This window comes from Eleutherodactylus coqui, chromosome 2, assembly GCF_035609145.1.
Source record: "Eleutherodactylus coqui strain aEleCoq1 chromosome 2, aEleCoq1.hap1, whole genome shotgun sequence".
Taxonomy (NCBI): domain Eukaryota; kingdom Metazoa; phylum Chordata; class Amphibia; order Anura; family Eleutherodactylidae; genus Eleutherodactylus; species Eleutherodactylus coqui.
The window spans coordinates 15,042,823-15,069,461 of record NC_089838.1 but is presented as its reverse complement, the minus strand read 5'-3'; the positions used below and the strand labels follow the sequence as shown (position 1 = coordinate 15,069,461).

The following is a 26,639-nucleotide window of genomic DNA, read 5'->3' as shown; positions in this document are numbered from 1 at the left end:
TCTGCTCTGGAGCCCATACGTTGCATTGAGTGGTTACAGCGCTGAGATGAGTACTTCTGCTCCTTTGATTAAGCAATCCATTGGGGTCTCTTCATCCAGCCGCCCACCAAGCAAAGCTTATGACATATCAGAGGTTTCCTAAAAGTTTAGTCACACCTTTTAAACACTTAACTTGAACATGACTAGACTGGATACTCTTGGCTAGTATTGCTAGTAGTGTTGAGCGAACCTTTGAAAAGTTTGCCGAATTTAATCGCAGCTTTTGGTTCAGTTTGAATTGGTTTGAACCAAATCAGAATTTCACCAATACGCCTGAAACTGGTGTATAACCGAATCCAATAGAGGGAGAATAAAGGGGATGGGGTGGAGAAACTTCTACTGGGAGCGTAGTCCAAGTAGCCGAGGATAAAGGTCCTGCCAGCTTGGATGTTGCCACCATGCATAATGGGGCGTGATGGTGTAAATCATCGGGAACTGAAATAATGGGCCGTAAGCGCAACACTTAGAAGAGAAGATGCGCTGGTCATTAATCAATAACGATGAATCGGAGTGCATCTCCCTTTTTAATGAGCCCCAAGTCTTTAGGGTTGTTTACGGCCCATTATTTTTGGTTCCCTACGATTTGCTATATAACAGAACGAAGAAGAAGAAGAAATAGAATAAGTTGAAAAAGAAGAGGAACAAAAGGAAGCAGTAAGATTTAGTAGTTTTCTTCTTCTTTTTCCTCCTCTTCTACTTTTCTTCCCTTTCTCTTCCTCTTTTCTTGGGTTCTGCCGAGACAAGCTGCCCGAGGTTCAGGTTTGCACCGAACTGAACTTTCGGCAAAGTTCGATGCGAATCAACGCTGTACTGGCTCGGTTCGTTAGTCTCACTAATGAGCGCTTCTGATGAGTACAAAGTGCTGTTCGCAGGTTGGTGGTAAGACTGCAGATATGTCCTACAGCAGTAAACCGGGAAACCCAAGCACAATGCAGAGCTTGCCGAGTGCTAGCTGTCATCACCGGCTGGTGATTCTCTACGCCCACATTCAGGGGATGTCAGAGAATCGGGGGCAGCGCCGGGAAACAGAAGAGATGTTCCTCTAAGCATCATTCATATGAAAGCCATCTGCACGACAACCTCGCTGCTCTTTATGCTATATTTGTGGTTTTTCCTGACCTGCTGCTGTCATACTTTATTTCAGATCAGCATTTTCATGACCCACTTGTCTAATTATGGCAATGACCGCCTGGGACTCTACACTTTCAAGCACTTGGTACAGTTTCTGAACACCTGGACGAACCTGAAACTGCAGACTCTGCCTCCGGTGCAGCTCGCTCATAAGTACTTCCAGATATTTCCAGAGGAGAAGGACCCATTGTGGCAGGTAAGGAAAGCACAAGTTATGGAAGAACAGCTCTTTGCTCACTGAGCCCTTAACCCTTTTCAATCCACTGTCTGACATCTCAAGACATTCTGTTGGGGGGCCTCTCCAGCATGTCCAATACTGCAGTACTGGCTCTAGCCAGCAGGTGGCGCCATTGTATAATGGCAGAAAGAGAGAAACCCCTAGGAAATCAAGAATCCAAAATTGGATTGCAAAGGGTTAAAGTTAGTGAGTCACAGTTGCTGAATGGTATGCGGAGGCATGAAGAGTTAAGGGGATTGTACCAAGATTGACCCACGGGAAAGAAGTCTGACCAGTGGTGGTCTTACCGCTGAGAATGCTACCGATCCTGAGAAAGGGGTCCCGTGTCCCCCTTTTCTCACCACTGCGGATTCGCTGCACCCACCTACAGTGACGTGGAGATTGAATGGAGCGGCAGTCACGCATAAGCGGTGCCGCGCCATTCATTTCAGATGTGCTGCCAACGACAGGGATTTTTGGTGCTGCACGAAAGGTCTGAGTAATCGGCTGCACGTTCACACGGCTCCATGAGTGTTCATGCTCCATCATCAGGCCATGTAAAAGGCCTTTTTAGACTTGTACTTAGGGCGCCTTGACACTGGCAAAATTTGCGCGTGCAGTATGCAAGGAATAGATCCCATTGATATTAACCCTTTGAAATCCAATTTTGGATTCAGGATTTCCTAGGGGGCTTTCTCTTTCTGCTATTATACAATGGAGCCATCTGCTGGCTAGAGCCAGTACTGCGGTATGTGACATGCTGGAGAGGCCCCTAACAACAGAGGGGTAAGTAATCTACAGTAAGAATACCCTGCTGGACATCTTCCGGCGTCTGAGCTGTACAGCCTTCAATCAGGATGTCTTTAGACGTCAGACAGTGGATTGGGAAGGGTTAATGGGTTTGTTCACATTTCCCACTTTTGCACACTAAAGGGCCCTATAGAAGTCAATGGAGGGTGCGCAGATGTGTGTGCGATATACAAGTGGATGTGGGAAAAACAGCACTAAACCGTGGGGAAAAAGAACACTAGACTTTTTAAATCAGGGAGAGTGTTGGGCGCACATGAACAGGCCCTGCATGTGCAAAACAGTACAATGTGAAGACGCGCACACAAATCAACCGCTCGTGTGAAGGAGCCCTAGAGCCTCACTGACTGCAGGGAGGAATATTTTCATAAGGCCTTGATCAATGCACGTTGCATGTGCTATTCTCGTGAATACGGACCATAACAGGACATGCAGCATTTTGGTTCTTGTAACACGGAGCGTCAGTCCATATGAAAACTGGCCTATATATGTAAAGCCGCATAGGCTCTAATGGGTCCCTGAGCTATCCGTGAAATACATCGACACAACAGACAGTGAAAAAAGTGACGTCAATTGGGCCTTCTTGCTTTTTTTTTAACTTTGTGTACAAGAAAAAACACAGAAGTGTTATATGAAGTCTGTCCCTGAGAATGCCCATCATAGCTTACACCTAACCAAGGAAGGTGGATATATATATAATAGCAGTCTACAAATGTCTGAAGGGCTGTCACACTGCAGAGGGATCAGCCCTATTCTCATCTGCACAAGGAAATACTAATAGCAATGGGATGAAACTGAAAGGGAGGAAACACAGATTAGATATCAGAAAAAACTTTCTGACGGTGAGGGTGATCAATGAGTGGAACAGGTTACCACGGGAGGTGGTGAGTTCTCCTTCAATGGAAGTGTTCAAACCAAGGCTGAACAAATATCTGTCTGGGATGATTTAGTGAATCCTGCACTAAGCAGGGGGCTGGACCTGATGACACTGGAGGTCCCTTCCAACTCTACCGTTCTATATATATATAATATATAAATATATATATAGTTGCAAGTTGGGGTCACTCGCCTGCAGATCACCGACCTCTCATACATGAAAATGGCGCTCCACACGTGTAGAAATGCTGCAGAAACGTAGATTCACTTTAGTTCTGGCTCCTGCCAGCCTTTGTTTCACAGCAAGCAGCATACAAACACAGTCCATGTGTAATCCTGGGTTCACCACCCACTGGGTCACCATCACTACCCTGCCTGGGGTGTCTAGAGGGCGTTTTCCTCCGTCAGACGTGTGACTGACCCAAAACTGGTCCGCACGGATCAGGCTCCCAGTTCCTGATGCAGCATCTCCACTGCTTCCACTGGTCCACACTGCACCCCAGGCTTTCAGCCCTTCCAGCTCACCTGAGCTCTAACTTCCCCCTTGCTTCTGGCAGGAACTGGCTTTTATGCAACCAATTCCTGCCACACCCATTAGGTGTGAACCATATCTCTTCAGAAGTCCTGTCTGCAGCCCTCTACAGGCCCTTCTGTGTACTGCACCACTACTATACATATATATATATATATATATATATATATATATATACACACACATACATACATACAGTTGTAACTTTACCATTTATTCCCTACACCATTCTCTTAGATCTGGAGATACCATGCGTTCCACACCGCGCATGTGCCGCCCTCCTGGAGTCCGCTCATGCGTAATGACATTCCCTGCTATGGATCTTGCTGATGTCACATGCATGTGCCGATTCTGGAAGTCCGGCACATGCGCAATCTATGGAACACATGACTTCTTCATGACCAAGAAGTCGAAGACATCAATCAAGAGTCAAGGAGCGTTGTTTGAGCTGACTGAGAGGGCCCAGACAATTCTTGCCACAGAAACGCCCATCGGACCAGTTAAACTAATTTGCATGCCACACGAGACAATTATGGGGCCATGAAGTGGCATCGCAGGCAAAAATGTTATGGATCCAATTGTCCTTCCTTGGTTAAATTTAGTTTAAGACGGCAATTTTAGGTGACGGACTTTCTTTAATGCAGCTCTGGATTATAATCCCGGCACTAACTCAGGAGTACTACAAGACAAGTCACTTTGTAGAAGGGAGTCCTGTTCTGTGAAGTCAAGCCGTCTTTTTATTACAAAGAATGGCTGCCATGTAATAATATGCCTCGCTCGCTTGTTCACATTTTGCTGGAGATCGGCCTTAGATTAGACAGCAACCTATGTGGAATTCATCCACCCACCCCGTCTCTGTCGTAAGAAAAAAAATTATATATTGTGCTGATAGGCAGTATGCCTGTATTCTGCTTGTGTAGAAAGCAGCAATTTGCAGCACAACCACACTAGATCAGCTCAGTAAATAAATACAGTATGAGAAACAAAATAAATACAGCGCCAGAACCAAGCACATAACATAAATACATTACCAGAAATAAACTCAGTACATAGATGGAGCATCATAACCAAGATTTGTATATAAATACAACACCAGAACCAAGCTCAATACATAGATTTAGCAACAGAACTAAGCTCATGCCATAAATACAGCGCCGGAACCAAGCTCATAACATAAATACATTATCAGAAATAAACTCAGTACATAGATGGAGCATCATAACCAAGATTTGTATATAAATACAACACCAGAACCAAGCTCAATACATAGATTTAGGAACAAAACTAAGCTCTTAACATTAATACAGCACCAGAACCAAGCTCATAACATTAATACAGCACCAGAACTAAGCTCATAACATAGATCACCAGACGCAAGCTCATAATATACATATACCACCAGAACCAAACTCACAACATAGATAGATCATTAGAACCAAGCTCAGTACATAGATACAGGACCAGAAACAAGCCAATGGGCTGACAGCAGCGCCTCAGAACATCAGAGTAGAAGAGACAATGACAGGAGTAGAAGGATTCATGTAGATCCACAAAACACCGCTGAACAAAGAAAGATGATTGTCTGGCCAGGTGGAACTAACCATCCGCCTGTTGCCCCCTTACAAGCTGGTGGCCATCACGCAATGGAACTATACAGTTTGTATATACCTATGGCCAGCCATACAGGGGATTGCCAAGAGTGGAACTCGGGCGCCTAATCAGCACCTATGAATAATTACTTTGGGAGCCTCGTTTCCATTTAGTGATTAACATAAATCTTCATTCGGATGGGCATCTTGTCTTGGCTCTGTTCGGGCACACTTCCACCTTCTGGTCCCCCAGTCTCGTTCTCCCACATGTGTTTCTGTATCCACCAGCAGCCTCGTTTGTACATGAAGCCACTGGAGACACTTTAGCCGCTCGCGTTCCGGTGGAGTTTACTGGTCCATTATGTTTCCTTCCAATTATTTATCCCTCTACATGATAAAACCAGACTGGAACTTAAATAGCATCCAGAGCTGCTGAGAAGCGCGGCCCCCGAGGGAAGGTGAGGGGTTATTTACTACACCGATCTATCATCTCCTCTTCCCAGAACAAAGCAGACTACACCGCAATACAGTCAGGTAATCATTACTTGTATTCCAAGAACATGGTCGTCTTTGGTGAACATATACCAATATATAAGGGGACTTGAAAGTAGCCAGTCCTAAACAGAGCGCCAATTCATGCTCGAAAAATGAAGGGAACGCTTACATTTCACATCAGATCTCGATGACCTCCAGACTCTTTCACATCTGTCACATGGGCTCAGTGTGAGTCTGCTCTCATCTGCAAACAAAACCGGATACTAATGGTGGACATAGAATCATAGAATGGTAGAGGGGGAAGGGACCTCCAGGGTCATCGGGTCCGACCCCCTGCTCAGTGCAGGATCACTAAATCATCCCAGACAGATATTTGTCCAGCCTTTGTTTGAAGACTTCCATTAAAGGAGAACTCACCACCTCACATGGTTACCTGTTCCACTCATTGATCACCTTCAGTTTTTTCTAATTCCTAATTTGTGTCTCTTCCCTTTCATTTTCATCCCATTACTTCTAGTCTTTTCTTGTGCAGATGAGAATAGGGCTGATCCCTCTGCACTGTGACGGCCCTTCAGATATTTGTAGACAGCTATTAGGTCTCCTCTCAGCTTCTTTTTTGCAGGCTAAACATTCCCAGATTCTTTAACCATTCCTCATAGGACATGATTTGCAGACCGCTCACCATCTTGGTAACTCTTCTCTGAACTTGCTCCAGTTTGTTTATGTCTTTTTTAAAGTGGGGTGCCCAGAACTGGACACAGTATTCCAGATGACGTCTGACTAAGGAACAGTAGAGGGGGATAATGACCTCACGTGATCTAGACTCTATGCTTCTCTTAATACATCCCAGAATTGTGTTTGCCTTTTTGGCTGCTGCATCACATTGTTGACTCATGTTCAGTCTATGATCTATTAGTATACCCAAGTCTTTTTCACATGTGCTGCTTAGCCCAATCCCTCCCATTCTGTATGTGCTTTTTTCATTTTTCTTGCCCAGATGTAGGACTTTGCATTTTTCCTTGTTAAATACCATTCTGTTAGTCGCCGCCCACTGTTCAAGCTTTTCTAGATCTTTTTGAATACTCTCTCTCTTCCCTAGTGTTAGCTATCCCTCCTAGCTTCGTGTTATTGGCAAATTTGATCAGTTTCCCCTCAATTCCCTCCTCCAGATCATTTATAAAAGTGTTGACCAACACTGGGCCTAGGGCAGAACCTTGTGGTACCCCACTTGATACATTCTTCCACTTGGATGTGCAGCCATTTATGACCACTCTTTGAGTACGATCACTCAGCCAGTTGTGAATCTATCTAACAGTTGCCTGGTCAATCCCATATTTGGTAATTTTTTCTATAAGGATGGTATGAGTTACCTGCCAATTCTGGTGTCCTCTGACAAATACCACTGAGCTGCACAGTGCTGGGCTGTGAGCACAGGTACCACTACAGGACGTCGGCCCCATATGTCACCTTGATGGAGTCTGTTTCTGACTGTTTGGTCAATAGCCCACTGGAGGTCGTTTTGTAGGGCTCTGGCCATGATCCTCCTGTTCCTCAGTCTTAATGCTTGTTAATACCCTTCTATGGGCACAAATGGGCCCATTGGTATGTGAGTGCATATAGTCCCTGGGGCTAACTTTGGACAGGTAGGCTCTTTCTGGAAACTGGTAGAGGTACTCGCAGAAGCAAGTATTTGATCAGGCAAGTCGATAAGAAGGCAAGACGGGTGTTCATGTGTTTCTTTTTAGTCAACCAACTTAATGGACAACTGCAATCAGTCACAAAGTCGAAAAATGTGGTTTCGACTTCTTTTCAACAGAAAGAAGTCGAAACCACATTTTTAACCCGTACACGCCGCACAGCGAAGATCCGCGGTGAAGTGTACAAGCACGTGCTGCAGGTTTCTTGGCCACGTGGCACACTATGGGCACAAAAATGTTGACGAGTTGCTGTGTAGTTGATACAGAAGTCGTCACCCAGCTTTACTAGACTACTGAAAGGCTAAGCATAGTGATACAGGACTAGGCAGTTTTACCATTTGGCGGTCTAGGAATGCAGTGGGCACCCCCTATGGAAACTACGATGGGGACTCTGTTCTTTGTCACCCAGCTTTCCCAAATTCGGATGACTTTTACCTTTAGGATGGCTGACGTCAACGCTCTTCCCATTGCAATCTGTCTCTGCTTGCAGGATCCTTGTGAAGATAAGCGGCATAAAGACATTTGGTCGAAGGAGAAAACCTGTGACCGCTTTCCCAAGCTGCTGATCATTGGACCTCAGAAAACAGGTATGTCTCTTTAAGAGTTGCCGCCAGATGCCTAATGACCTGCATGTGTGTGCGCAGCGGCGAGCGTGTAACACCTCTGAGCATGGGATGTTATATGTGTCCCGCGGGAGCTGGGATTATTAGCGAGTACGGAGGGCAGGAAGGATTACAACATGATGAAGTCTATGAAAAGAGGGGAAACTGAGATTAATACAGGATGTGGCGTTTGCACAGTGGGGGCCGGGATTAGTGCAGGATGTCAGGAGACGGGCGGAATTAGTGTGGGAAAAAAAAGGAGTCCGAGCAAAAGACGGCGGCATACTGGATATGAAGCTGGGTGCCCCCTGTAAGCTGGCGCAGCTGCTGGGTAGGGTGTTTACATAGTGGCAGCTGCAGCGGACCGCCGTGCGGGAGCGGACTAAGTAGGATTTAACGTCTGGAGAATGCGCTTGTGGATGCTTCTACACGGACGGCACAGTTCTAACGTGCCCTATGTAGTACCAGTTAGTATGCCCATACAGTGAGGCTACACTGTCCAAAAACTTTGATCGCTGGGGGTCCACATGCCAAGACCTCCACTGATTGCTAGAACGAAGCAGCAGAAAGACTCATCCGACGGACTCACTAGAAAGTCTATGCACCCGTCTTCAGCAAGCAGAGACAGCACTCGGATGATCAGTAAAGGGTCTCAGCACCGGACCCCAGCCATCACACCGTCTGTTATGGCCCCATGACATTTTGGAATGCACGGTTGCACCCTAAAAAAAGCCACATAATACCGTCATATAGTCCTCCATATTAATGCCATTCACAAAGGCCATCATACTATGTAAATAAGGGCTGGTTTTAGTTTGCCCCCTGCCATCTTGTTCTGGGGTCTCCCGGGAAATTACCCAGTTTATGCCCATTTATTATTCCCAATCATAGGCTTCCGCGTGCGGTCCGTGTAATTCCATGCAGACCGATAGTCCACGTGAATAACCTCACCGCTTGTCCAATGCATGGGCACAACCTGTACTTACTGCTAGTGTGCAACTAGCCGTCTATCAGTAAGGGCGCCCACACACATATATGCTCGCTATTGCGTGACGTGTATGTGCCATGCAGGGCGCACAATCGCGTGCTATAGCACCCGTATCAGCGCTTTTTACTGTACATTTTCGTGCTGCCAGGACCACTCACACTGGTGCGGTCCCGCCAACGCTATGTTGGAGTAGTCCTAGGGTCAGCTGACTGAGTAGGCCCAAGTGTTATCGTTTTACCCTGTGAAATTACGCGGTTCAGTGCGCGATTTCAGGCAGAAGGGCGCTATTAAACCATGTTGCATTTTTTCCCCCACGCTTGAAATGCACGCAGAAATAAAACACGTGTAAAGGAATCCATTGCAATCAATGGGTTCATTTTGCTGTGCATTCAATGCACAGATCTTGCATCCCCAAAAGTGCTCGTGTGCCGGAGCCCTAAGGGTGCTTTCACACAGGTGAGTGCGATATCTATCCGAGAAAAGCCGCTACGTCTCATCGCACACTTTCCGGCGAGGAGGAGTTTGAATGGAGTGGCGGCTGAGCGTGCCTGCTGCTGGTCCATTCACTTCACTGGGACTGTTGGAGACAGTCAGCGAACTCCGGCAGTCCCATAGAATGTAATGGAGCAGCAGCTTGTGTTCTCAGCCCTCCTCGTAACTGCAGGAGGTGCAGATAGGAAGATTGAGGGACCCCAACCAATCAGATCTTTTATCACCTATCTTGTGGATGAGTGATAAATACCACTTCAGGGGGACGACCTCAAACAACCCTTCGAGGAAGGAAGTCAACTAACATAGTATGTAAGGCTGAAAAAAGACATCCAGTTCAGCCTGTTACCCCCCAATGTTGATCCAGAGGAAGGCAAAAAACACCAATGAGGTAGAAGCTAAATTTTCTCATTTTAGGGGAAAAATTCCTTCCTGAGTCCAATCTGGCAATCAAAATAATCCCTGGACCACCGACGCTTCTGAGGTTTTGAATAATTATAACATGTAATATTGTATCCCTCCAGAAAGGCATCCAGATTCCTCCTGTACTCTTTTATTGAATTCCCCACCCCTATGTCCTCAGGCAGAGAGTTCCACAGTCTCACTGCTTTTACAGTGAAGACCCCCTAATATGCTGTGTAGAAGCCTTTCCTCCGGATGTAGAGGGCGACCCTTGCTACAAGTCACAGACCTAGGATTACATAAATGATGGGAGAGATCTCTGTACTAACCCCTGAAATATCTATACATAGTTATTAGAGCGCCCCCTGGTTACAGTCCTGGGTATAATAGATGATGGGAGAGATCTCTGTATTGTACCCTTATATAGTTATACATAGTCATTAGGTTGTCCCTCAGATGTCTTTTTCCTAAACTAAATAACCCCAATTTTGATAACCTCTCTGGGTATTGTAGTCCGTCCATTCCATTAACTACTAATTAATTAGTTGCCCGCCTTTGTACCCGCTTAAGCTCTGATATGTCCTCCTTGAGTACCGGTGCCCAAAACTGTCCACAATATTCCATGTGTGGTCTGACCAGTGACTTGTAAAGAGGAAGAACAATGTTCTCATCATGCACCCCATGACCTCTATTGATGCCTCCCATGATCCCATTTGCCTTGGCAGCAGCTGCCTGACTCTGGTTGCTTTAGTTAAGTTTACAGTTCACTAAAATCCCCAAGTCCTTCTCCATGTCAGTGTTATCTAGTGTTTTTCTATCAAACTACTAACGACCACATATCCGTCCATGCGTGAGTGAGTTACATGCTCACGCATGGACGGATGACATGATAGTGCTGGGTATTATTGTATCTTGTCACTACGAGAAGAATAGGTGGAGACAATATGCACGCCCACAAGAAAACGCCCCCAATTTAATTGGCTGCGCTGGAGAATGGCAGCCCATGATCTCCCCTCCTGCCTCGTTTCACTCACCTCCTCCTCGGATGCTTGGCTTGGCCTTGGTCCCCTTCCCTGGTGCTGTAGCATTGCGATCCCGCTGAACAAGCGCAATGCTGCTGTGAAAAGTGTGCTACTGTGCCCCTCCCCACCTGTCTGAGCTCATCCGCGGCCTGGCGACTGTGCTCCCTGTTGGCCCGGTCACTCACTGTGTGTGTGACGTGCATTTAGCAGTGCTGTGTGTGTGTAACGTGCATGTAGCAAAGCCGTGTGTGACGTCCATGTAGTGAAGCTGTGTGTGTGACGTGTATGTAGCGAAGCTGTGTGTGTGACGTGCATGTAGCAAAGCCGTGTGTGACGTCCATGTAGCGAAGCTGTGTGTGTGACGTGCATGTAGCGAAGCTGTGTGTGTGACGTCCATGTAGCGAAGCTGTGTGTGTGACGTGTATGTAGCGAAGCTGTGTGTGTGACGTGCATGTAGCGAAGCTGTGTGTGTGACGTGTATGTAGCGAAGCTGTGTGTGTGACGTGCATGTAGCAAAGCCGTGTGTGACGTCCATGTAGCGAAGCTGTGTGTGTGACGTGCATGTAGCGAAGCTGTGTGTGTGACGTCCATGTAGCGAAGCTGTGTGTGTGACGTGTATGTAGCGAAGCTGTGTGTGTGACGTGCATGTAGCGAAGCTGTGTATGTGACGTGCATGTAGCGAAGCTGTGTGTGTGACGTGTATGTAGCGAAGCTGTGTGTGTGACGTGCATGTAGCGAAGCTGTGTGTGTGACGTGCATGTAGCGAAGCTGTGTGTGTGACGTGCTTGTAGCGAAGCTGTGTGTGTGACGTGCATGTAGCGAAGCTGTGTGTGTGACGTGCATGTAGCGAAGCTGTGTGTGTGACGTGCATGTAGCGAAGCTGTGTGTGTGACGTGCATGTAGCGAAGCTGTGTGTGTGATGTGCATGTAGCGAAGCTGTGTGTGTGACGTGCATGTAGCGAAGCTGTGTGTGTGATGTGCATGTAGCGAAGCTGTGTGTGTGACGTGCATGTAGCGAAGCTGTGTGTGTGACGTGCATGTAGTGAAGCTGTTTGTGTGACGTGCATGTAGCGTAACCATGTGTGTGATGTACATGTAGCAGAGCTGTGTGTGACGTGCATGTAGCCAAGCTGTGTGTGTGACGTGCATGTAGCCAAGCTGTGTGTGTGACGTGCATGTAGCGAAGCTGTGTGTGTGACGTGCATGTAGCGTAACCATGTGTGTGATGTACATGTAGCAGAGCTGTGTGGTGCATTGCAATTATTAGTTTAGTGTGTAGTGGTGGTATGTATTTCCTGCCCATGTGCAGAACCTTCCATTTATCAGGGTTAAACCTCACTTGCCATTGTTCTGCTCCCAACTTATCCAGATCCTCTTACAATCTCCTTGCGTCCTCTCTAGTGATCATTACTTTACATAGTTTTGTATCATCTGCAAATATTGCTACTTTACTGTACCATCCCTGAGGCGGTTAGTGCATATATCCTGGTGATCTAGAGGTATAGTACCGGGGACTGTAGCATTATGTGGCAGTCATACTAGTTAACGGTACGGCTGCAGCAGCGCCCCCAGAGATGAGATTGGTGCTCCGGAGGGGAGAGCGGCTGCAGAGTGACTGGATTCTAAGGGCAATGAGCAGCTCCTATTACATTGCGGCGTATTCGGCCTTTTGTCACAGTTTTTGATGTGGCGGTAGTTTTTTTTCAGAAACTGTGGCAAATGACACAAAACAGCTTGCAGTTTTTCTTCTCAGATGCGGTCTTACAAATATGTTTTCTTTCCAAAAATGAATGCAAATGCCAAAGAATCCCCGTAATGCCGACGACCACATATGTACGAGCAAGCCGAGGAACTGGAGAATATCAGGCATTATTTATCTTGTAGGATCTGAATGTTGCGTCCTCTAATCTGCCATCTGTAGAGCTTCGTTCAGCGCCCCCTGCTGGTTCAGTGTGTGTACACCGCACGCTCTCACTTCTAGCCTTTCATGCCGAGCGTAGAATACTTGCAGCATAAATCACTGAGTATTGATCTCGGCTCAGCAGTTATGGATTGTCTGTCAGCACAGTGTGGAGTCATCCCAAGTAGAATTGTGAACGCAGCTTTGGATGTGACTAGAGCAAGATGACAATGTAATGTACTGGAATAATAACTCTATTTGCAGGAACCACGGCCTTGTACCTCTTCCTGGGCATGCACCCAGACCTGAGCAGTAATTACCCCAGCTCCGAGACCTTTGAGGAAATCCAGTTCTTCAATGGCCAAAATTACCACAAAGGGATTGACTGGTGAGTCGTGTCCTGCTGACCCCAGGGGTGTAGATCCTGTAATACCGTATGGGGGTAATGCCTACTGGGGGTATGAGAGGTACGGTGGTGTTCACGGGTGCAACCGCCAACATCAAGTCCCATATTTTTGGTATTGATGACTTGGTCATTAGGACAGCTTGGATGTAACCAGATTCTCGTCTCGCCCCTTCTCTAGGTACATGGAGTATTTCCCCATTCCATCAAACACCACTTCAGACTTTTACTTTGAGAAGAGCGCCAACTACTTTGACTCCGATGTTGTTCCGCGCCGGGTGGCAGCTCTTCTGCCTAAGGCTAAACTCATTACTATCCTCATTAATCCTGCAGACCGCGCTTACTCCTGGTACCAGGTAATTGATACATTTACTGCTCATCTTCTAACTACCGAGTTTCCCCGAAAATAAGACAGTGTCTTATATTAATTTTTGTTCAAAAAGGTTTAACTATTTTACACGTATAGCTGCCTGGACACTATTTAAATTGACTTTTTTTAATTAACTGTTAGCAGGGCTTAATTTTGGAGTAGGGCTTATATTTCAAGCATCCTCAAAAAGCCTGAAAAATCATTTTGCATCCTCAAAAATTCTGGAAAATCATGCTATGTCTTATTTTCCGGGTATGTCTTATTTTCAGGGAAACAGGGTAGATGCTCTGTCACTTAAAGGGGCCGCAAGGCTTACAAATTCATCATGGAATGTCCTGTGGCTTTATGGTGGGATTTTAACTTTTCCTTTGTTCTCAGCATCAAAGGGCCCATGATGACCCTATGGCCCTGAAATACACTTTCCAAGAAGTCATAGCTGCTGGAGCAGAAGCCTCACCAAAGTTACGAGCGCTGCAGAGCAGGTGCCTTGTCCCAGGATGGTACTCCACTCATATTGAACGATGGTTAAACCACTTTCACGCTAACCAGGTGAGTGAGAAAACTCGGTGTGCGCTTACCTCCTCACCATTGGGATACATAGAGACGTGGCAGAAAAGATCTGCACGTATCACATGGATGTTCAGGGCCTGGACAAGGTGATTCAGTGTCCCAGCCCTGATCATGCAAAACACATTACTTTCTGAATGAAAGAGATTTAAACACATCTTTAAAGGATACAGGAAGTACAATTATTTAATCCGGTGACTCGTTTTACTTTTCTCCTCCATTCGGCCCAGACCGCCACAGAGATTTCTTCTGGAGAATGCATAGTTTACTGAGACATCTTTGGCCAGTGGTATAGCACTAGTGAGTGCAAAAATTGCATCATACCCGGGCCCATGGTGCCCACCAGTATTATAAATGACACATGGTAGCTGGAAAGCCCTGTTGCAGATGTTCCACTGGCCCCCAGATCAGCCCTCATAATTAATATAGAGCTCTTATCTGCACATATAATTAAAATAGACCCCAGATCCGACCCTATAATTAATACAGACGTGGTCATCGGCAAAATCTAGTACATCGCCAGTGCCCAGAGGAGAACCAGACTGGAGTGAGGAGCAGTGAGAAATACAGAAGATACTCAATGCTCCCAGGGTTTGAAGGAAGTGCTCTTTGTATAGAAACCTAAGTGTTGCAAAAAATTACTTTACCAATAAAATTGGGCCCCCCCTTCCCCCGCCCCTTGCCCCCTTACCTGTGCTAGGTGACGACCTAGGCTTTTGCTTACCCTCACCTGCCCCGTCCCGGATGTTACTGTGACTGTGGTGCAGATTTCTTCCTTGGCATTGCAAAAGGTCAAATCTGTAGCAACTCCATAAAATACCCCAGTAGTAACAGTGACCCAATCAGTGGCTCTCCTTACAGAAAGCTTCTGATTGGGTAGGAATTCTGAAACTGCCCATTCCTGAACCCCGGGGTTTGTTCTTCCTCCTAGATGCTGGTTTTAGATGGTAAGCTGCTGCGCACTGAGCCGGCCAACGTGATGGACTCTGTCCAGAAATTCCTTGGATTGGCGAACGCCATAGACTACCACAAGACCCTGGCGTAAGTACATCTGCGCGTGGTGCGCACCTTGGTTTTATTAAGGTGTAATGTATATTAGCTATTCCAATAGTCTCGTCAGAGGGGTCAGTGCTCGGGTCTTTGGGTACAGAGCGCCAAATCTTCTGCTTCCGGTCACACAGCTATAGAGTACGATGTTAAAAATTCTGGCGTGTTATATTCAGTAGAAGCTTATTGATTAACCATTTCAGGACCGCCAAATGACTAGAACAGTCTTAGAGTCCACGCCATATCTGGTGGCTCTCAGCTGACAGCCCTTGGTAATTCTGCGTTAGCTCTGATCAGAGCATTTAACTGGTTAGGTGGCACAGCCAAATAGTCAGAGGGAGCACCCCTTCCCGCCCCCCATCGGCAACCCTTACAGCACGATTGGAGGGTGCGGATGGGCTAGCATGGCAGCCCGCAGCCTACTAAAGGCCGATTATAATCCTACTGGCCGTAGAAAAAAGTTCATATGTCATTTTTACTGCACTGTGAGTGCTGTAAAAACTAAACCCACCAAAAAATGGCGCAATTTTTTAAATTTTTTTCCCATTTAAATTTTTTTTAACATCTATTCATATATTATATGGTAGATCAATTCGTACCATTAAATAACTTGTTCTGCAAAGACAAGTCCCCATACGGCCATGTCAATGGAAGAATTAAAAAGCTATGGCTCTTGGAAAGGGCGGGGATGGAAAAACGAAAATAAAAAAACAATAAATCTCTGGACCTTAAGGGGTTAAGCACCATCAGTAAAGCTTTGTTCATATCTACATGCGGTCATTCCATTTTTCTGGTCTTGCATAGGAATGGAAAAATGGAATGGCAGCCAGAAATGGACCCATTATGAGGGGAAGACATTCCGCCCCAAGCAGGCCCTTCTGACTGTAATCTGAGTCATTATATTTTTGTTATGCTGCCCGGCATGTTTCGCCTTTTTGACTGGCTGCGTTCAGAGCCTAAGCTGTAGCGCTCCACTAGTGAGGCGGGGAGCACCCCAAATGGTCTGTTTATGCAGGTGATTTGGGGCGCAGTTCTACGGCACAAGTGCCATTAGGTTTCTCTCCTGACACTGTGAATCTGTCAAATGGGAGGTTCCCATAAATCACTGTCACTGGGTGATGTCAGATTTGATTGACAGTAAGTGGTAGAGACCACCCACTTGACAGACTCAGTGCCAGCAGGCAAATTTAATAGGGCTGACTGAGAAAGTGTGGGAGTGGAGAGGAATGGAAAGCTGCAGTAGTCAGTGGACTGGGAAGTGATGGGGGATCCGTTTTTGTACAGCCGCCCTGCTGCCTCCAGGACAGGTTATCTTTAAATTGATATAACCTTTTTATGCTTTTATACTTATGCTATTCCGGTTATATTAGGAGCTGCCATGATATTTTATAGGATAGGTCATCAGTATGTAGCCACCTGGAGTCCACTGCTCGGGATCCCGGCCGATCAGCTGTTCGGGTACAGAGCCAAAACTACTGTTCTGACCGCTGTGTAGTGGCCGGCACTTGTAACTGCAGGCACGGCTCCCATTGATTTTAATGAGATCTGCAGCTGTAGTTACCAGGACTGGCCACACACAGGGGTACAGAGCCAAAACTGCTGTTCTGACTGCTGTGTAGTGGCCGGCACTTGTAACTGCAGGCACGGCTCCCATTGATTTTAATGAGATCTGCAGCTGTAGTTACCAGGACTGGCCACTACACAAGGGGTCAGAGCAACAACCTCCACTTTGACCTCTGTGTGTTGCGATGACAGTGAGCTGGAGGATCAGCTACAGTCCCAAGCGGCAGACCCATCAACCATTGATGACCTGTCCTAAGGATAGCTACTCAGTAGTATTTCCCCGAAAACCCCCTTTAATTTTAGTCTGGTAGTCCTTGCCTAAAATAATGTAAAGCTAAAAAACAGCTAATTGCCTGGTGGAAAAGAAAGACGGACGCAGCTAATAACCTTGTGCAGAGAAGCAGGCGAAGGCGCCCCCCCCCCCCCCCTTTGTCTGTTAAAGTTATGAGATACTGAAGTATTGCAGTATATTATACATGTGATCAGAAAATCGCCAGTTCAGATCTCAATGGGGACTAAAAAAAAAATGAAATATTTTTTTTATTGATTAGTAAATTAAAAAAAATATTAAAAGTAAAAAAAAAAAATGGTATCGCTATGTCCATAAAAGTCCATCTTATTAAAACTTGGCATTATGTAACTGATATAGCAATCTCCTATATCAACGTTAGGGCTTATTCACACGGGCGTATATCGGCCGGGTTTTCACGCCCGGCCGATACACGCTGCCTGTCTGATTGGCTTACAATGCATCAGTGCACATGGGCCCTCCCACGTCAGAGGCGGCAGTTGCATAGATCCCTATGGGAGCCTATCCTAGCTGCTGAAGAAGGGAGGTGGGAGGGAGTTTAGCAGCGCAATTATAAAACTCCCTCCCCCTTCTCTTCTCCTCTCTGTCCATTGCCGCTGTTTGCAATGGCGGGGGCCGAGCTAAGAGAAGGAGGGAAGGGGGTGGGAGGTCAGCAGGCACGCTACTAAACTCCCCCCCCCCCTCCTCCCTTCTCCGGCAGCAGCTATAGGCTCCCATAGGAGTCTATGGTAGTGCCCACTGTATTCCAGCCAGTAACATAGTTCCTGAACTATCTTTCTTGGCCAACGTAAAAGCGCCCAGCCGAAATGCGCTATCTTGGCCGGCTGGGCGCTTTTACACTGCGGGAATACGGCCATCTGAATTGATGCATTGCAAACTAATGGGCAGCGTATATCGTCTGTCCGTGAAAGCGCGGCCGATATATACGCTTGTGTGAATAAAGCCTGGATTTGGTCTTGCCATAATCGTATTGATACACAGAATAGAGATGGCATGTCATTTTACCGCACTATGACCGCCATAAAGACAAACCCTCTAAATATGGGCAAAACTGCTGGGGTTTTTTTTCCATTTAACCCAACTTTTAAAAGCTTTCCAATACGTTATTTGGTACATTAAATGGTTAAAAGATGTTTTTGGGGTTTTTTTTTAGAAGTGGGGAATACAAAAAAGGGCTGCAGCAGGAAGGGGTTAATGCATACTAAAAAAATGGGCTTTAAAAAGCCTAATGAAAACCACCCAGTCACTGAGGGGTTAAGCTGTATAAATGCTGAAGTCCGTTGTGTTTCTCTTCTCACTTGCTCATTAAGGCGTACCTGCCATCCACACGGAAGGTAGAAAGACATTTGGCATCTGAATAGCTGAGCATTTGATTCTCCTGACGGGTCTTAATGCCGCTCCACATTGGCACACATGTTTTAGTTTTCATTTCGAACTGTTAATTGGCTTAAAAAAAAAAAAGTTTTTCCCCTCATTTCAACACAATTTTTGCAGTTGGCAGGGCTGACATGTAATTAATGCAATTATCTCAAATCCATAGCGCCGGGAAAGAGCGGCTCATTCATTTCTTACTTTTTTATTCCAGGTTTGATGCCAAGAAGGGATTTTGGTGCCAACTTCTGGATGGTGGGAAAACCAAATGTTTGGGAAAAAGCAAGGGGAGGAAATACCCCGATATGGACTCGGATGTAAGTCTGGGGAGTTCAGTGCTACAAAGTATCGTTTTGGGTCAGATTTTAGAAAAGTGTTCTCATCATTGGTCGTACAATAAGAGTATTGTAGTAAGAAAAGCGAGTGTTGGAATGCCAGGTACGCCAACGGGGCTGAGCTGCAGTACCATTCTGGGCCAGCTAACAGCTGATCTGCAGGGGTGATGGTTGCTGGACCCTACCAATCTGGTATTGATGACCTATCATCAAGGGGGAGAAAAAAGTCCCAGATAACCCCCTTAGACTTAACTCTTTAATGCCACGGGATATAAGTTTGCGTCCTGGCTGGGTGATGCCTAATGCAACTTACGTCCCGTGGACTGCTATTGTAAGCAATAATACATCGCAGTACAGAAGTAATGCAATGTATTTTCAGAGCAATTATAGCTTTAAAGGTTCAAGTCCCGTACAGGGACATAAAAAATGTGTAAAAAAATAATTAAAAAACTAATTTTAAAAAACCCATTTGGTTATAAAAATAAATGAAACCCCACATATTTGCTTTCTTCACATCCTTGATGACACGTGTAAATAATTGAACAGACTTTTTATCCCGCATGGCACCAACCATAGAGAAAACTAAACATGGAGCTAAAATGCTGATTTTGCTGATTTTGCCTCTGAAAAAAACACAAAAGAAGTGATAAAAAAGCCAAATGTAACCCAAGATGGTATCAATAAAAACTACAACTCGTCACATACAATACAAGCCCTCACACGAAAATTGTTTAAAAAAAAAAAGAAGGTTCTGATTGGGCAAAAGTGAAAAAAACTACAAAAAAGTATATTATCATTTTGGTATTGTCCTAATCGTAACGACCTGCAGAAAAAAAAAATGACCATGTCATTTAGGGCTTATTCAGATGACCGTATATACGGCGTCCCTCTCTGCAGGGGGACGAGGCTGGAAGAGTCGGGAGCAGTGCTCTGAGCTCCCGCCCCCTCTCCGCCCCTCGGCACTATTTGCAATGAGAGGAGGGGGTGGGGCTAAGTTCTGAGACTTAGCTTTGCCCCATCACGCCCCCTCCCATTGCAAATAGTGCCGAGGGGCGAAGAGGGGGTGGAAGCTCAGAGCACTGCTCCCGGCTCTTCCAGCCTCCTCCCCCTGCAGAGAGGGACACCGTATATCGACCGGCGCGAATACCCGGCCGATATACGGTCGTCTGAATAAGCCCCTATGCTGTATGATAACTCTGTAAAAAAAAAAACAAAAAAAAAACGGCAGAATTGATGCATTTTTTCTCGCTGCCCTCCAAAAGAATTAATAAAAGTTTTACAACACATTATACATTTTGGTACCAAAAAATGGTAGCAGTAAAAACTACATTTCGCACGCAAAACAGGGGCGCTCATACGGCCGTGTTGACGGAAAAATAAAAAGTAATTGCTTTTGAAAAGTGGAGACGAAAATCCCCCCAAAAGTGATTGCATCCATTAGCTAAAATAGGCCTGTCACTAAGGGGTTAATGGAGCTGCATAAATGTGTATTCAGTGAGCTCCCACTAGTGGCAGCTGCAGGTATCTACTAGGACAGGGTTACAGCAGGCCGGCCCCACAGTAATTACCACCGATTGTTTGTGAATGATCAAGTGAAGTTTACATCCTTTTCTTTGATCATTTTGCATCTTTTCTACACATTGATGCCGGGACTGCGAGGTTTAACCCCTTAAGGACAGGGACCTTTTTTTTTTCCATTTTCAGTCTTTCCTTCCTCCTTTTAAAAAATCGTAACTCCTTTGTTTATCCATCGCCGTCGCTGCATGAAGTTTTGTTGTTTTTTGTGTGATGAGATGTATTTTTTACTGGTCTGTTTGATGTACCATGTAATGTACTGAAAAACTTTTTAAAAAATTTAAGGGGCGTGAAATGGGGGGGGGTTGCCTCTTTGAGTGCGTCTTGTTTCTACGGTGTACACACTGCAACAAAAATGACACGATCCCTTGGATCAGTGCGATTACTATGATGCCAAGTTTATATAGTTTTTTTCTATGTACTACTTTAATTTTTTTTTCAAAAATATTTAATTTTTTTTTTATTATTTTCTGCCGCCATCTTCTGATCGCGATAACTTTTTAATTTTCCGTCAACATAGTTGTGTGAGGGCTTATTTTGTGCGGGATGTCCCGTAGTTTGCATTGATACCATTTGAATACGCGGCCGATATACGGTCGTCTGAATAAGCCCTTAGGCTTCATTCACACGAGCGTATATCGGCTGCGCTTTCACGCCCTGGCCGATATATGCTACCCATCTGATGCATTGGTTTAGCGTGTCTGCTGAACTCCCAACCCCTTCCCTCCTTCTGTCCGCCCCTTGCTGGCTGTTTGCAATGAGAGCGCGCAAGATGAGGCAGGAGCTAGTTGCTAAGCTTCCGTCCCTTCCCATTATTGGCAGCCGACAAGGGGCGGAGAGGGGAGCTTAGCATAATAGCACCCACCCCCTTTCCTAGCCGAAAGTCGGTGAGGGGGTGGAAAGGGGGAGGCAGCTTAGCCGAGCTAAACTGTCTCCCCTCGTCCGACGGCAATCCCGGCTTGGCGTAAATGGGCCGGACCCATACCATCTACGCTCATGTGAATGAGCCTTTAAGCTCGGTAGTTAACATACAGCTGACACCATTCTGGTTGGGATCAGCATTATCTCCAATCCCAGTGGTATGGTCCATTGTGACCACAGCAGCTAAGGTGTTGAACAGGGAGACTGCCATCCCGATCAGTGATCGTGGGATGTCAATGGATGGTCTCAGCAACTGCCGACTTAAAGCGGCTCTCTTTAGGAACAAAACTCTCTCCTGGGACTGGAGGTCTCGGGGGGGGTATATTACCTGCAGGTTGTTTCTTCCACTAAAATTGCTTCTTTTTTTCCCTTAGAAATATGGAAAAAAGTTTTTTTTTAAACTCTTATCATTAAACAAATTTAAAATGAGTAAAAAAAAATTTTTTTACTACCTTTTATTTTTTTCTTAGTCCCCAATGGGGACTTGAACTTGCAATTTTTTGCTTGCTCATCCAGTATAATGTAATAATAACATAGTATAACAGTAGACTCACTGCATTTTTACAGGCACGCCTTGCTAGGCATTCATTTATGGCAACCTGGGGGCCTTCCGAAGGTCTCTGGCTGCCATGGCAATCGAGCAGGACAATCATTACGTGTGTTGGGGTGTTCAGGGCCCCTGAACTCCGATTGGGGCATTCAAATGCCGCCGTCAGAATTGACAGATGCATTTAAAAGGTTACCAGCTGCCATCAGCATGAGCACCGATTATGGCTGTTGCTGGTGGGTGTCAGCTGTCAGAAACAGCCGACACCCACACTGCATGTAGCACGTTCGTCTCCCGATCCCTCTACATACAAACACCGATCCTGGATGGCATACATCTATGCCCCAAAGCGAAGGGGTTAAATAGAAACAAGGTGGGGATATACGAGTGCCAACACACCCTACTACGAATACACAATGCATTACCCGCTCCTCGTGGGAGGTTCCAAGAGACCACACCCAGTTCTCTTCTCAGTCTCTGTGTATCCATGTACAGACGTCAGTGTTAATTCTCTTGAGTAATCTTGATTTCCTTTCCTTTTTGCAGTCGCGCTCCTTCTTGACAGACTATTATAGGGACCATAACATCGAGCTCTCCAAGCTGCTGTACAAGATGGGTCAGACGCTACCCACCTGGCTGAGAGAGGAGCTGCAGAACACGAGGTAGCTGGCGGCCGCTGCTTTTGGGAAGAGGATAAGTCCTTAAGAAATTTGACCAAGTAGATACGGCATCAAGGAACTCTGGCCTTACCGACTTGTCAAGTGACTTCGATAGACATCGAGATGGACCTCCTTTACTCCTGAAGGCATCGCATAGCAACTGATATGCATCCTGAAAGGCCTGTTTTAGAGGCCTGGTTTATATTGTGTAGGACCCTCTGCTTTGTAGGGTCTTACAAGTTTGTGTGACTGTTGTACTTGGACTCAACCACTTATAAAAGTATTAGCGCCCCAGCGATTTGGAAGGACGTGGAAATCTTGGATAGGTCTGAATTCGGAACTTCCAACAATGTGGGCTTTAAAATGACTCCGTACTACAGATGGAAGTGCCACTAAGCTATGAGATACCATGTATTTCAAGAATATTTCCTGGTCTTCCCACAAAAAGACTGCAAGCGTTTCCAGGCTGCTCCTTGGAATCGTCCTGAGTTCACATAGATAACTGAATGTGATATTTGGTTAAATGAAATCTTTACTCTCCATGTAATTAGTGTACAGTTTGGTGCAAGCAGTGTATTGAGTTATTTACTGATTAACATGCCTCCTACAGCAGCACTAATGACACAGGTACGAAAGGTTTTAAAGGGGTTGTAAACACCAAAATGGTCTTCATGTCCCCCCAATCCCACCCCTCCAAATAAAGATTTTAGTTTACAGCATTTGTGTATTGCCGGGAGAACAGCTCTGTGTCCAGATACCGAATGAGACAGCTCTCTCTTCCCCTCTTACAGCAAGAAGTTCCAGTTTTAATTAGTGCCTGAATTACATCCAGCCAATGAGCTGCCTGTAACCAAATACTATAAGAATGCGGCCAAGATTGGTACTTAAAGGGGTTGTACCAGAATGACAGGTTATTAAAGGAATAGAAGATGACTTGCTGATGTGTGGGGATCTTGTCACTCAGACCCCACCAATCCTGAGAATGGGGGTTCTGTGTCTCTCATCACCCTCACTGCTCTTCATTCAGTGTGATGTCACTGTGGGTGGAAGAAGCATCCCGCAGAGAAGAGAGGGATATGGGACCCCTATTTCCCCTATGGATAAGGAATAACCTGTAATTCGGGTGCAACCTTTTTAAAGATGCAACAATTTGGGGGGCCGTATGGGTGCTTACTTGTTGCGCCATAAGCTACAGGTTCTATTGGTACCATTTTGGGGTACATATAATCTTTATTACTTTGGGGGAGGGGGAAGGGTAGCAGAACACCAATTCTGCCATTTTTTTCATGGCGTTTAGTGTGGGGTATAAATGACATGATAACTTTTTTCTGAGGGTCAATACAATCAGGACTATACCAAAACTATATGTTTCTTTTAGGTTTTTCCACATTTGCACAATAAAAAAACTTTTTTTTTTTTTTTTTTGGAAAATAGTTTTTTGGGATATCGCTGCATTCCAAAAGACCCAGAACTTTCTTCTGTTTCTGTGGACAGAGCTGTGTGGGTTTGTTTCTTTTGCGTGATGAGCCGTAGTGTTTATTGCTACCATTTTGGGGTACATATGACTTTTTTGATTCTTTTTATTCATTTTTTTTAGCATTTGAAATGAACAAAAAAAAAATATTTTCACTCAGTTGTTCTAACTTTTTTTTTTAGAGTGTTTGCCATGCAGCATAAAACGTGTGGTCAATTCATTGTACCGGATGCTATGGATGCAACAATACCAAATATGGATTTCTTATATGCAACAAGAAAAAGTTTTTAAAAACATTTTTTACAGGGATCATTCCTTACCCTTTTTTTTTAAGTCCTTGTAGGGGCTTTGAACCTGCGATTCTATGATCTCTCAGATAATACACTGTAGTATTTCTGTACAGCAGTGTATTATCAGTTTTTTTTTTGCCTATGATAAGCGATGGCAGACCCGGAGGCCATTGTCTATCATCCAGTTGCCATGACAACCTATCTGCGCTCTACGATTGGATGCCAGAGTGTTTATGAAATTACAGAGGAAGTTCTCTCTCGGCATACCCCAAATATGCAGCGATCAACATTATAAGGGATTAATCAACAGCGATCCCTATTGTCTTCCACTGCAGATGGTGCAGGTCCGGTTCCTGAGCCCGTGCCATCTCTAGCTATACATGTATGGCATCTTGCGAGAGCACCTATCCGCCCATGACTTATATGTTTGCCATGGGGCAGGAAGCCGTTAACTATGTGCCTCGCTTGGCCCCCCTCTGTGTCCCAGAAGGGAGAGATGCTGAGTCAGGCCTTCTGCCATCCTGTCATTACAGGACATGCATCCATAAGAACGGTCATCCAGTGGCCGCTGCAAGAGAAATCAGCTCTTTGCTCTGTGCCCTTTCTCACATCTTTTTCATCCTAACTTCTTAAAGGGGTTGTTCATCTTTTCTCAACCCTTTTAAAGGGGTCGTCTGGGGACAAGAAGGGGTTTTCTGGGGTCAGTTTTTTCCAAAAGCTGCTTACTTACTTGTCTCCCCTTCTTCCCTGATGCTCCCCTTCCTCCAGTGCCTGGTCCGCCACTACTCTTAATTAGCAGGTGACGGGAACTAGCATTGATACACTGACACCAGGGCTAATCACTGGTCATATATACTTGTGTTGGGACATCCTCACTGTGTAGCATGGGGGACCGGCTGAGACAATGTGGCTTCTTCTATGATGGTACGCCATGGTGAAGAAAGAATATCCCATTTCATACTTTATAAGATTTGTCCCACTTCTAGCTGCTTTGCTGCAGGAAGCAGACGGCTCGGTACATTGCAGCGTGTCTGGGCTTAGCACTATAAAAGTGATTGGTCTGCAGTACTAACTCAGGCCACTATGCACTGTGCGGAGCTGTTTGCTTCCTGCAGCAAAACAGCTAGAAGTGGGACCGCCCCTTTAACAAACACTATAAATTAAGAGTCCTGACTATAATAGACTGAGATATGGCTATGTCAATATCTCCCAGTCCACTCTCTCCACCCTAATATATATTTTTTGCTGTTCACAACCCCTTTAAAGAAAAAAAAAAAACACTCTAGGGCCTCTCCAGGGTTGACCGATGCCATCCAGAAACATTTGCCCTACTTTCGAGAAAAGTTTCCGAAGAAGAAGAATGAAAGTCTTCAGACTGGACCATCATGGGAATCTGCCTAGAATACACTGTAGCAATAATAATCAGGGATTCTGTGATGTAAAGTCACGTTCGTGAGCTTTCAGGGCAGAGCGGCAACCAGTGACTCTAGATGGGAAATGTCCCAGCATGCAATGCTGTTGTAGTCTAGCTTAGAGTCCACATATTTGCCAATTCCTGCTATTTATTCCCTGTGTACCTTGTTGTTATTGGGTTTTATTGTTTTTTTTTACATTTGCTGGTCCTTTAACCACTCAGATTACTAATGTTTTAGAGGTGCGGTCCCACTTTGCGGTTTGTGCTGCAGTTATAACTGAGATGCTCAGTAAAACCTCCTTGTTTTAATGACCCTTAATGTGATTTTTTTTCCGTAATTGTGCCTTTAAGACTGAAAGGGATGAATTGTGGATGCTACGGAATGCAGCGTGTGAATGAGGCCACTATTAACATCTGTTTACTGTTTTAACCCCTTCCCGCAACGGGGCGTAAACTTACGTCCTGGGGATAGCGCGAGATCCCATATGATCCCGCGCTATCCTGCAGCGGGAGCCGGCTGTCAGTCACAGCCGGCGTCCCGCTGCAACAGCAGGGGGGGCATCGGAGATGCGCCCCCTGCTGTAAACCCCTTCCCTGCCGCGATCTAAGTAGATCGCGGCATGGAAAGAGTTCACAGAGGGAGCTGCCATGCCTTATCACAGCGATGGGCAGTACTGTGGTCAAAGTTCCCCCAGAGGGACACAAATGTTGTAAAAAAAAAAAAAAGATTAAAAAAATGAATTAAAGAAATGTAAAAAAAAAGTTAAAGAACCCCCTTTTTATGCTTTTTCTCAGATTGGCATAAAAAAAGTTTTAAAAAAATGAAACCGCCCACATATTTGGTATTGTCGCGTCTGTAACGATGCGTACAATAAGCTGCACATGCTTTTGACTGTGCACGGAAAAAAGCGTTAAAAAACTGAGGCAAAATGCTAATTTTTAGTATTTTGCCTCACTAAAAACGCAATAAAAGTGATCAAAAAAGCCGTATGTACCGCAAAATGGTA

The 26,639-nt window shown here is 45.5% G+C and overlaps 1 protein-coding gene across 1 annotated transcript in view; it reads left to right on the top strand.

The window, feature by feature from the left end:
• The window catches only part of NDST1 (N-deacetylase and N-sulfotransferase 1), a 95,138-nt gene extending 69,193 nt beyond the window's left edge, over positions 1-25,945 (top strand). The window contains exons 8-15 of the mRNA XM_066590401.1: positions 1,184-1,366; positions 7,874-7,970; positions 13,051-13,174; positions 13,371-13,545; positions 13,938-14,108; positions 15,058-15,167; positions 18,632-18,734; positions 22,342-25,945. Coding sequence (XP_066446498.1) covers positions 1,184-1,366; positions 7,874-7,970; positions 13,051-13,174; positions 13,371-13,545; positions 13,938-14,108; positions 15,058-15,167; positions 18,632-18,734; positions 22,342-22,461 — 1,083 coding nt within the window. The 3' untranslated portion in view covers positions 22,462-25,945. The remainder of the gene's footprint in view (positions 1-1,183; positions 1,367-7,873; positions 7,971-13,050; positions 13,175-13,370; positions 13,546-13,937; positions 14,109-15,057; positions 15,168-18,631; positions 18,735-22,341) is intronic.
• Positions 25,946-26,639: the final 694 nt, after the last annotated feature.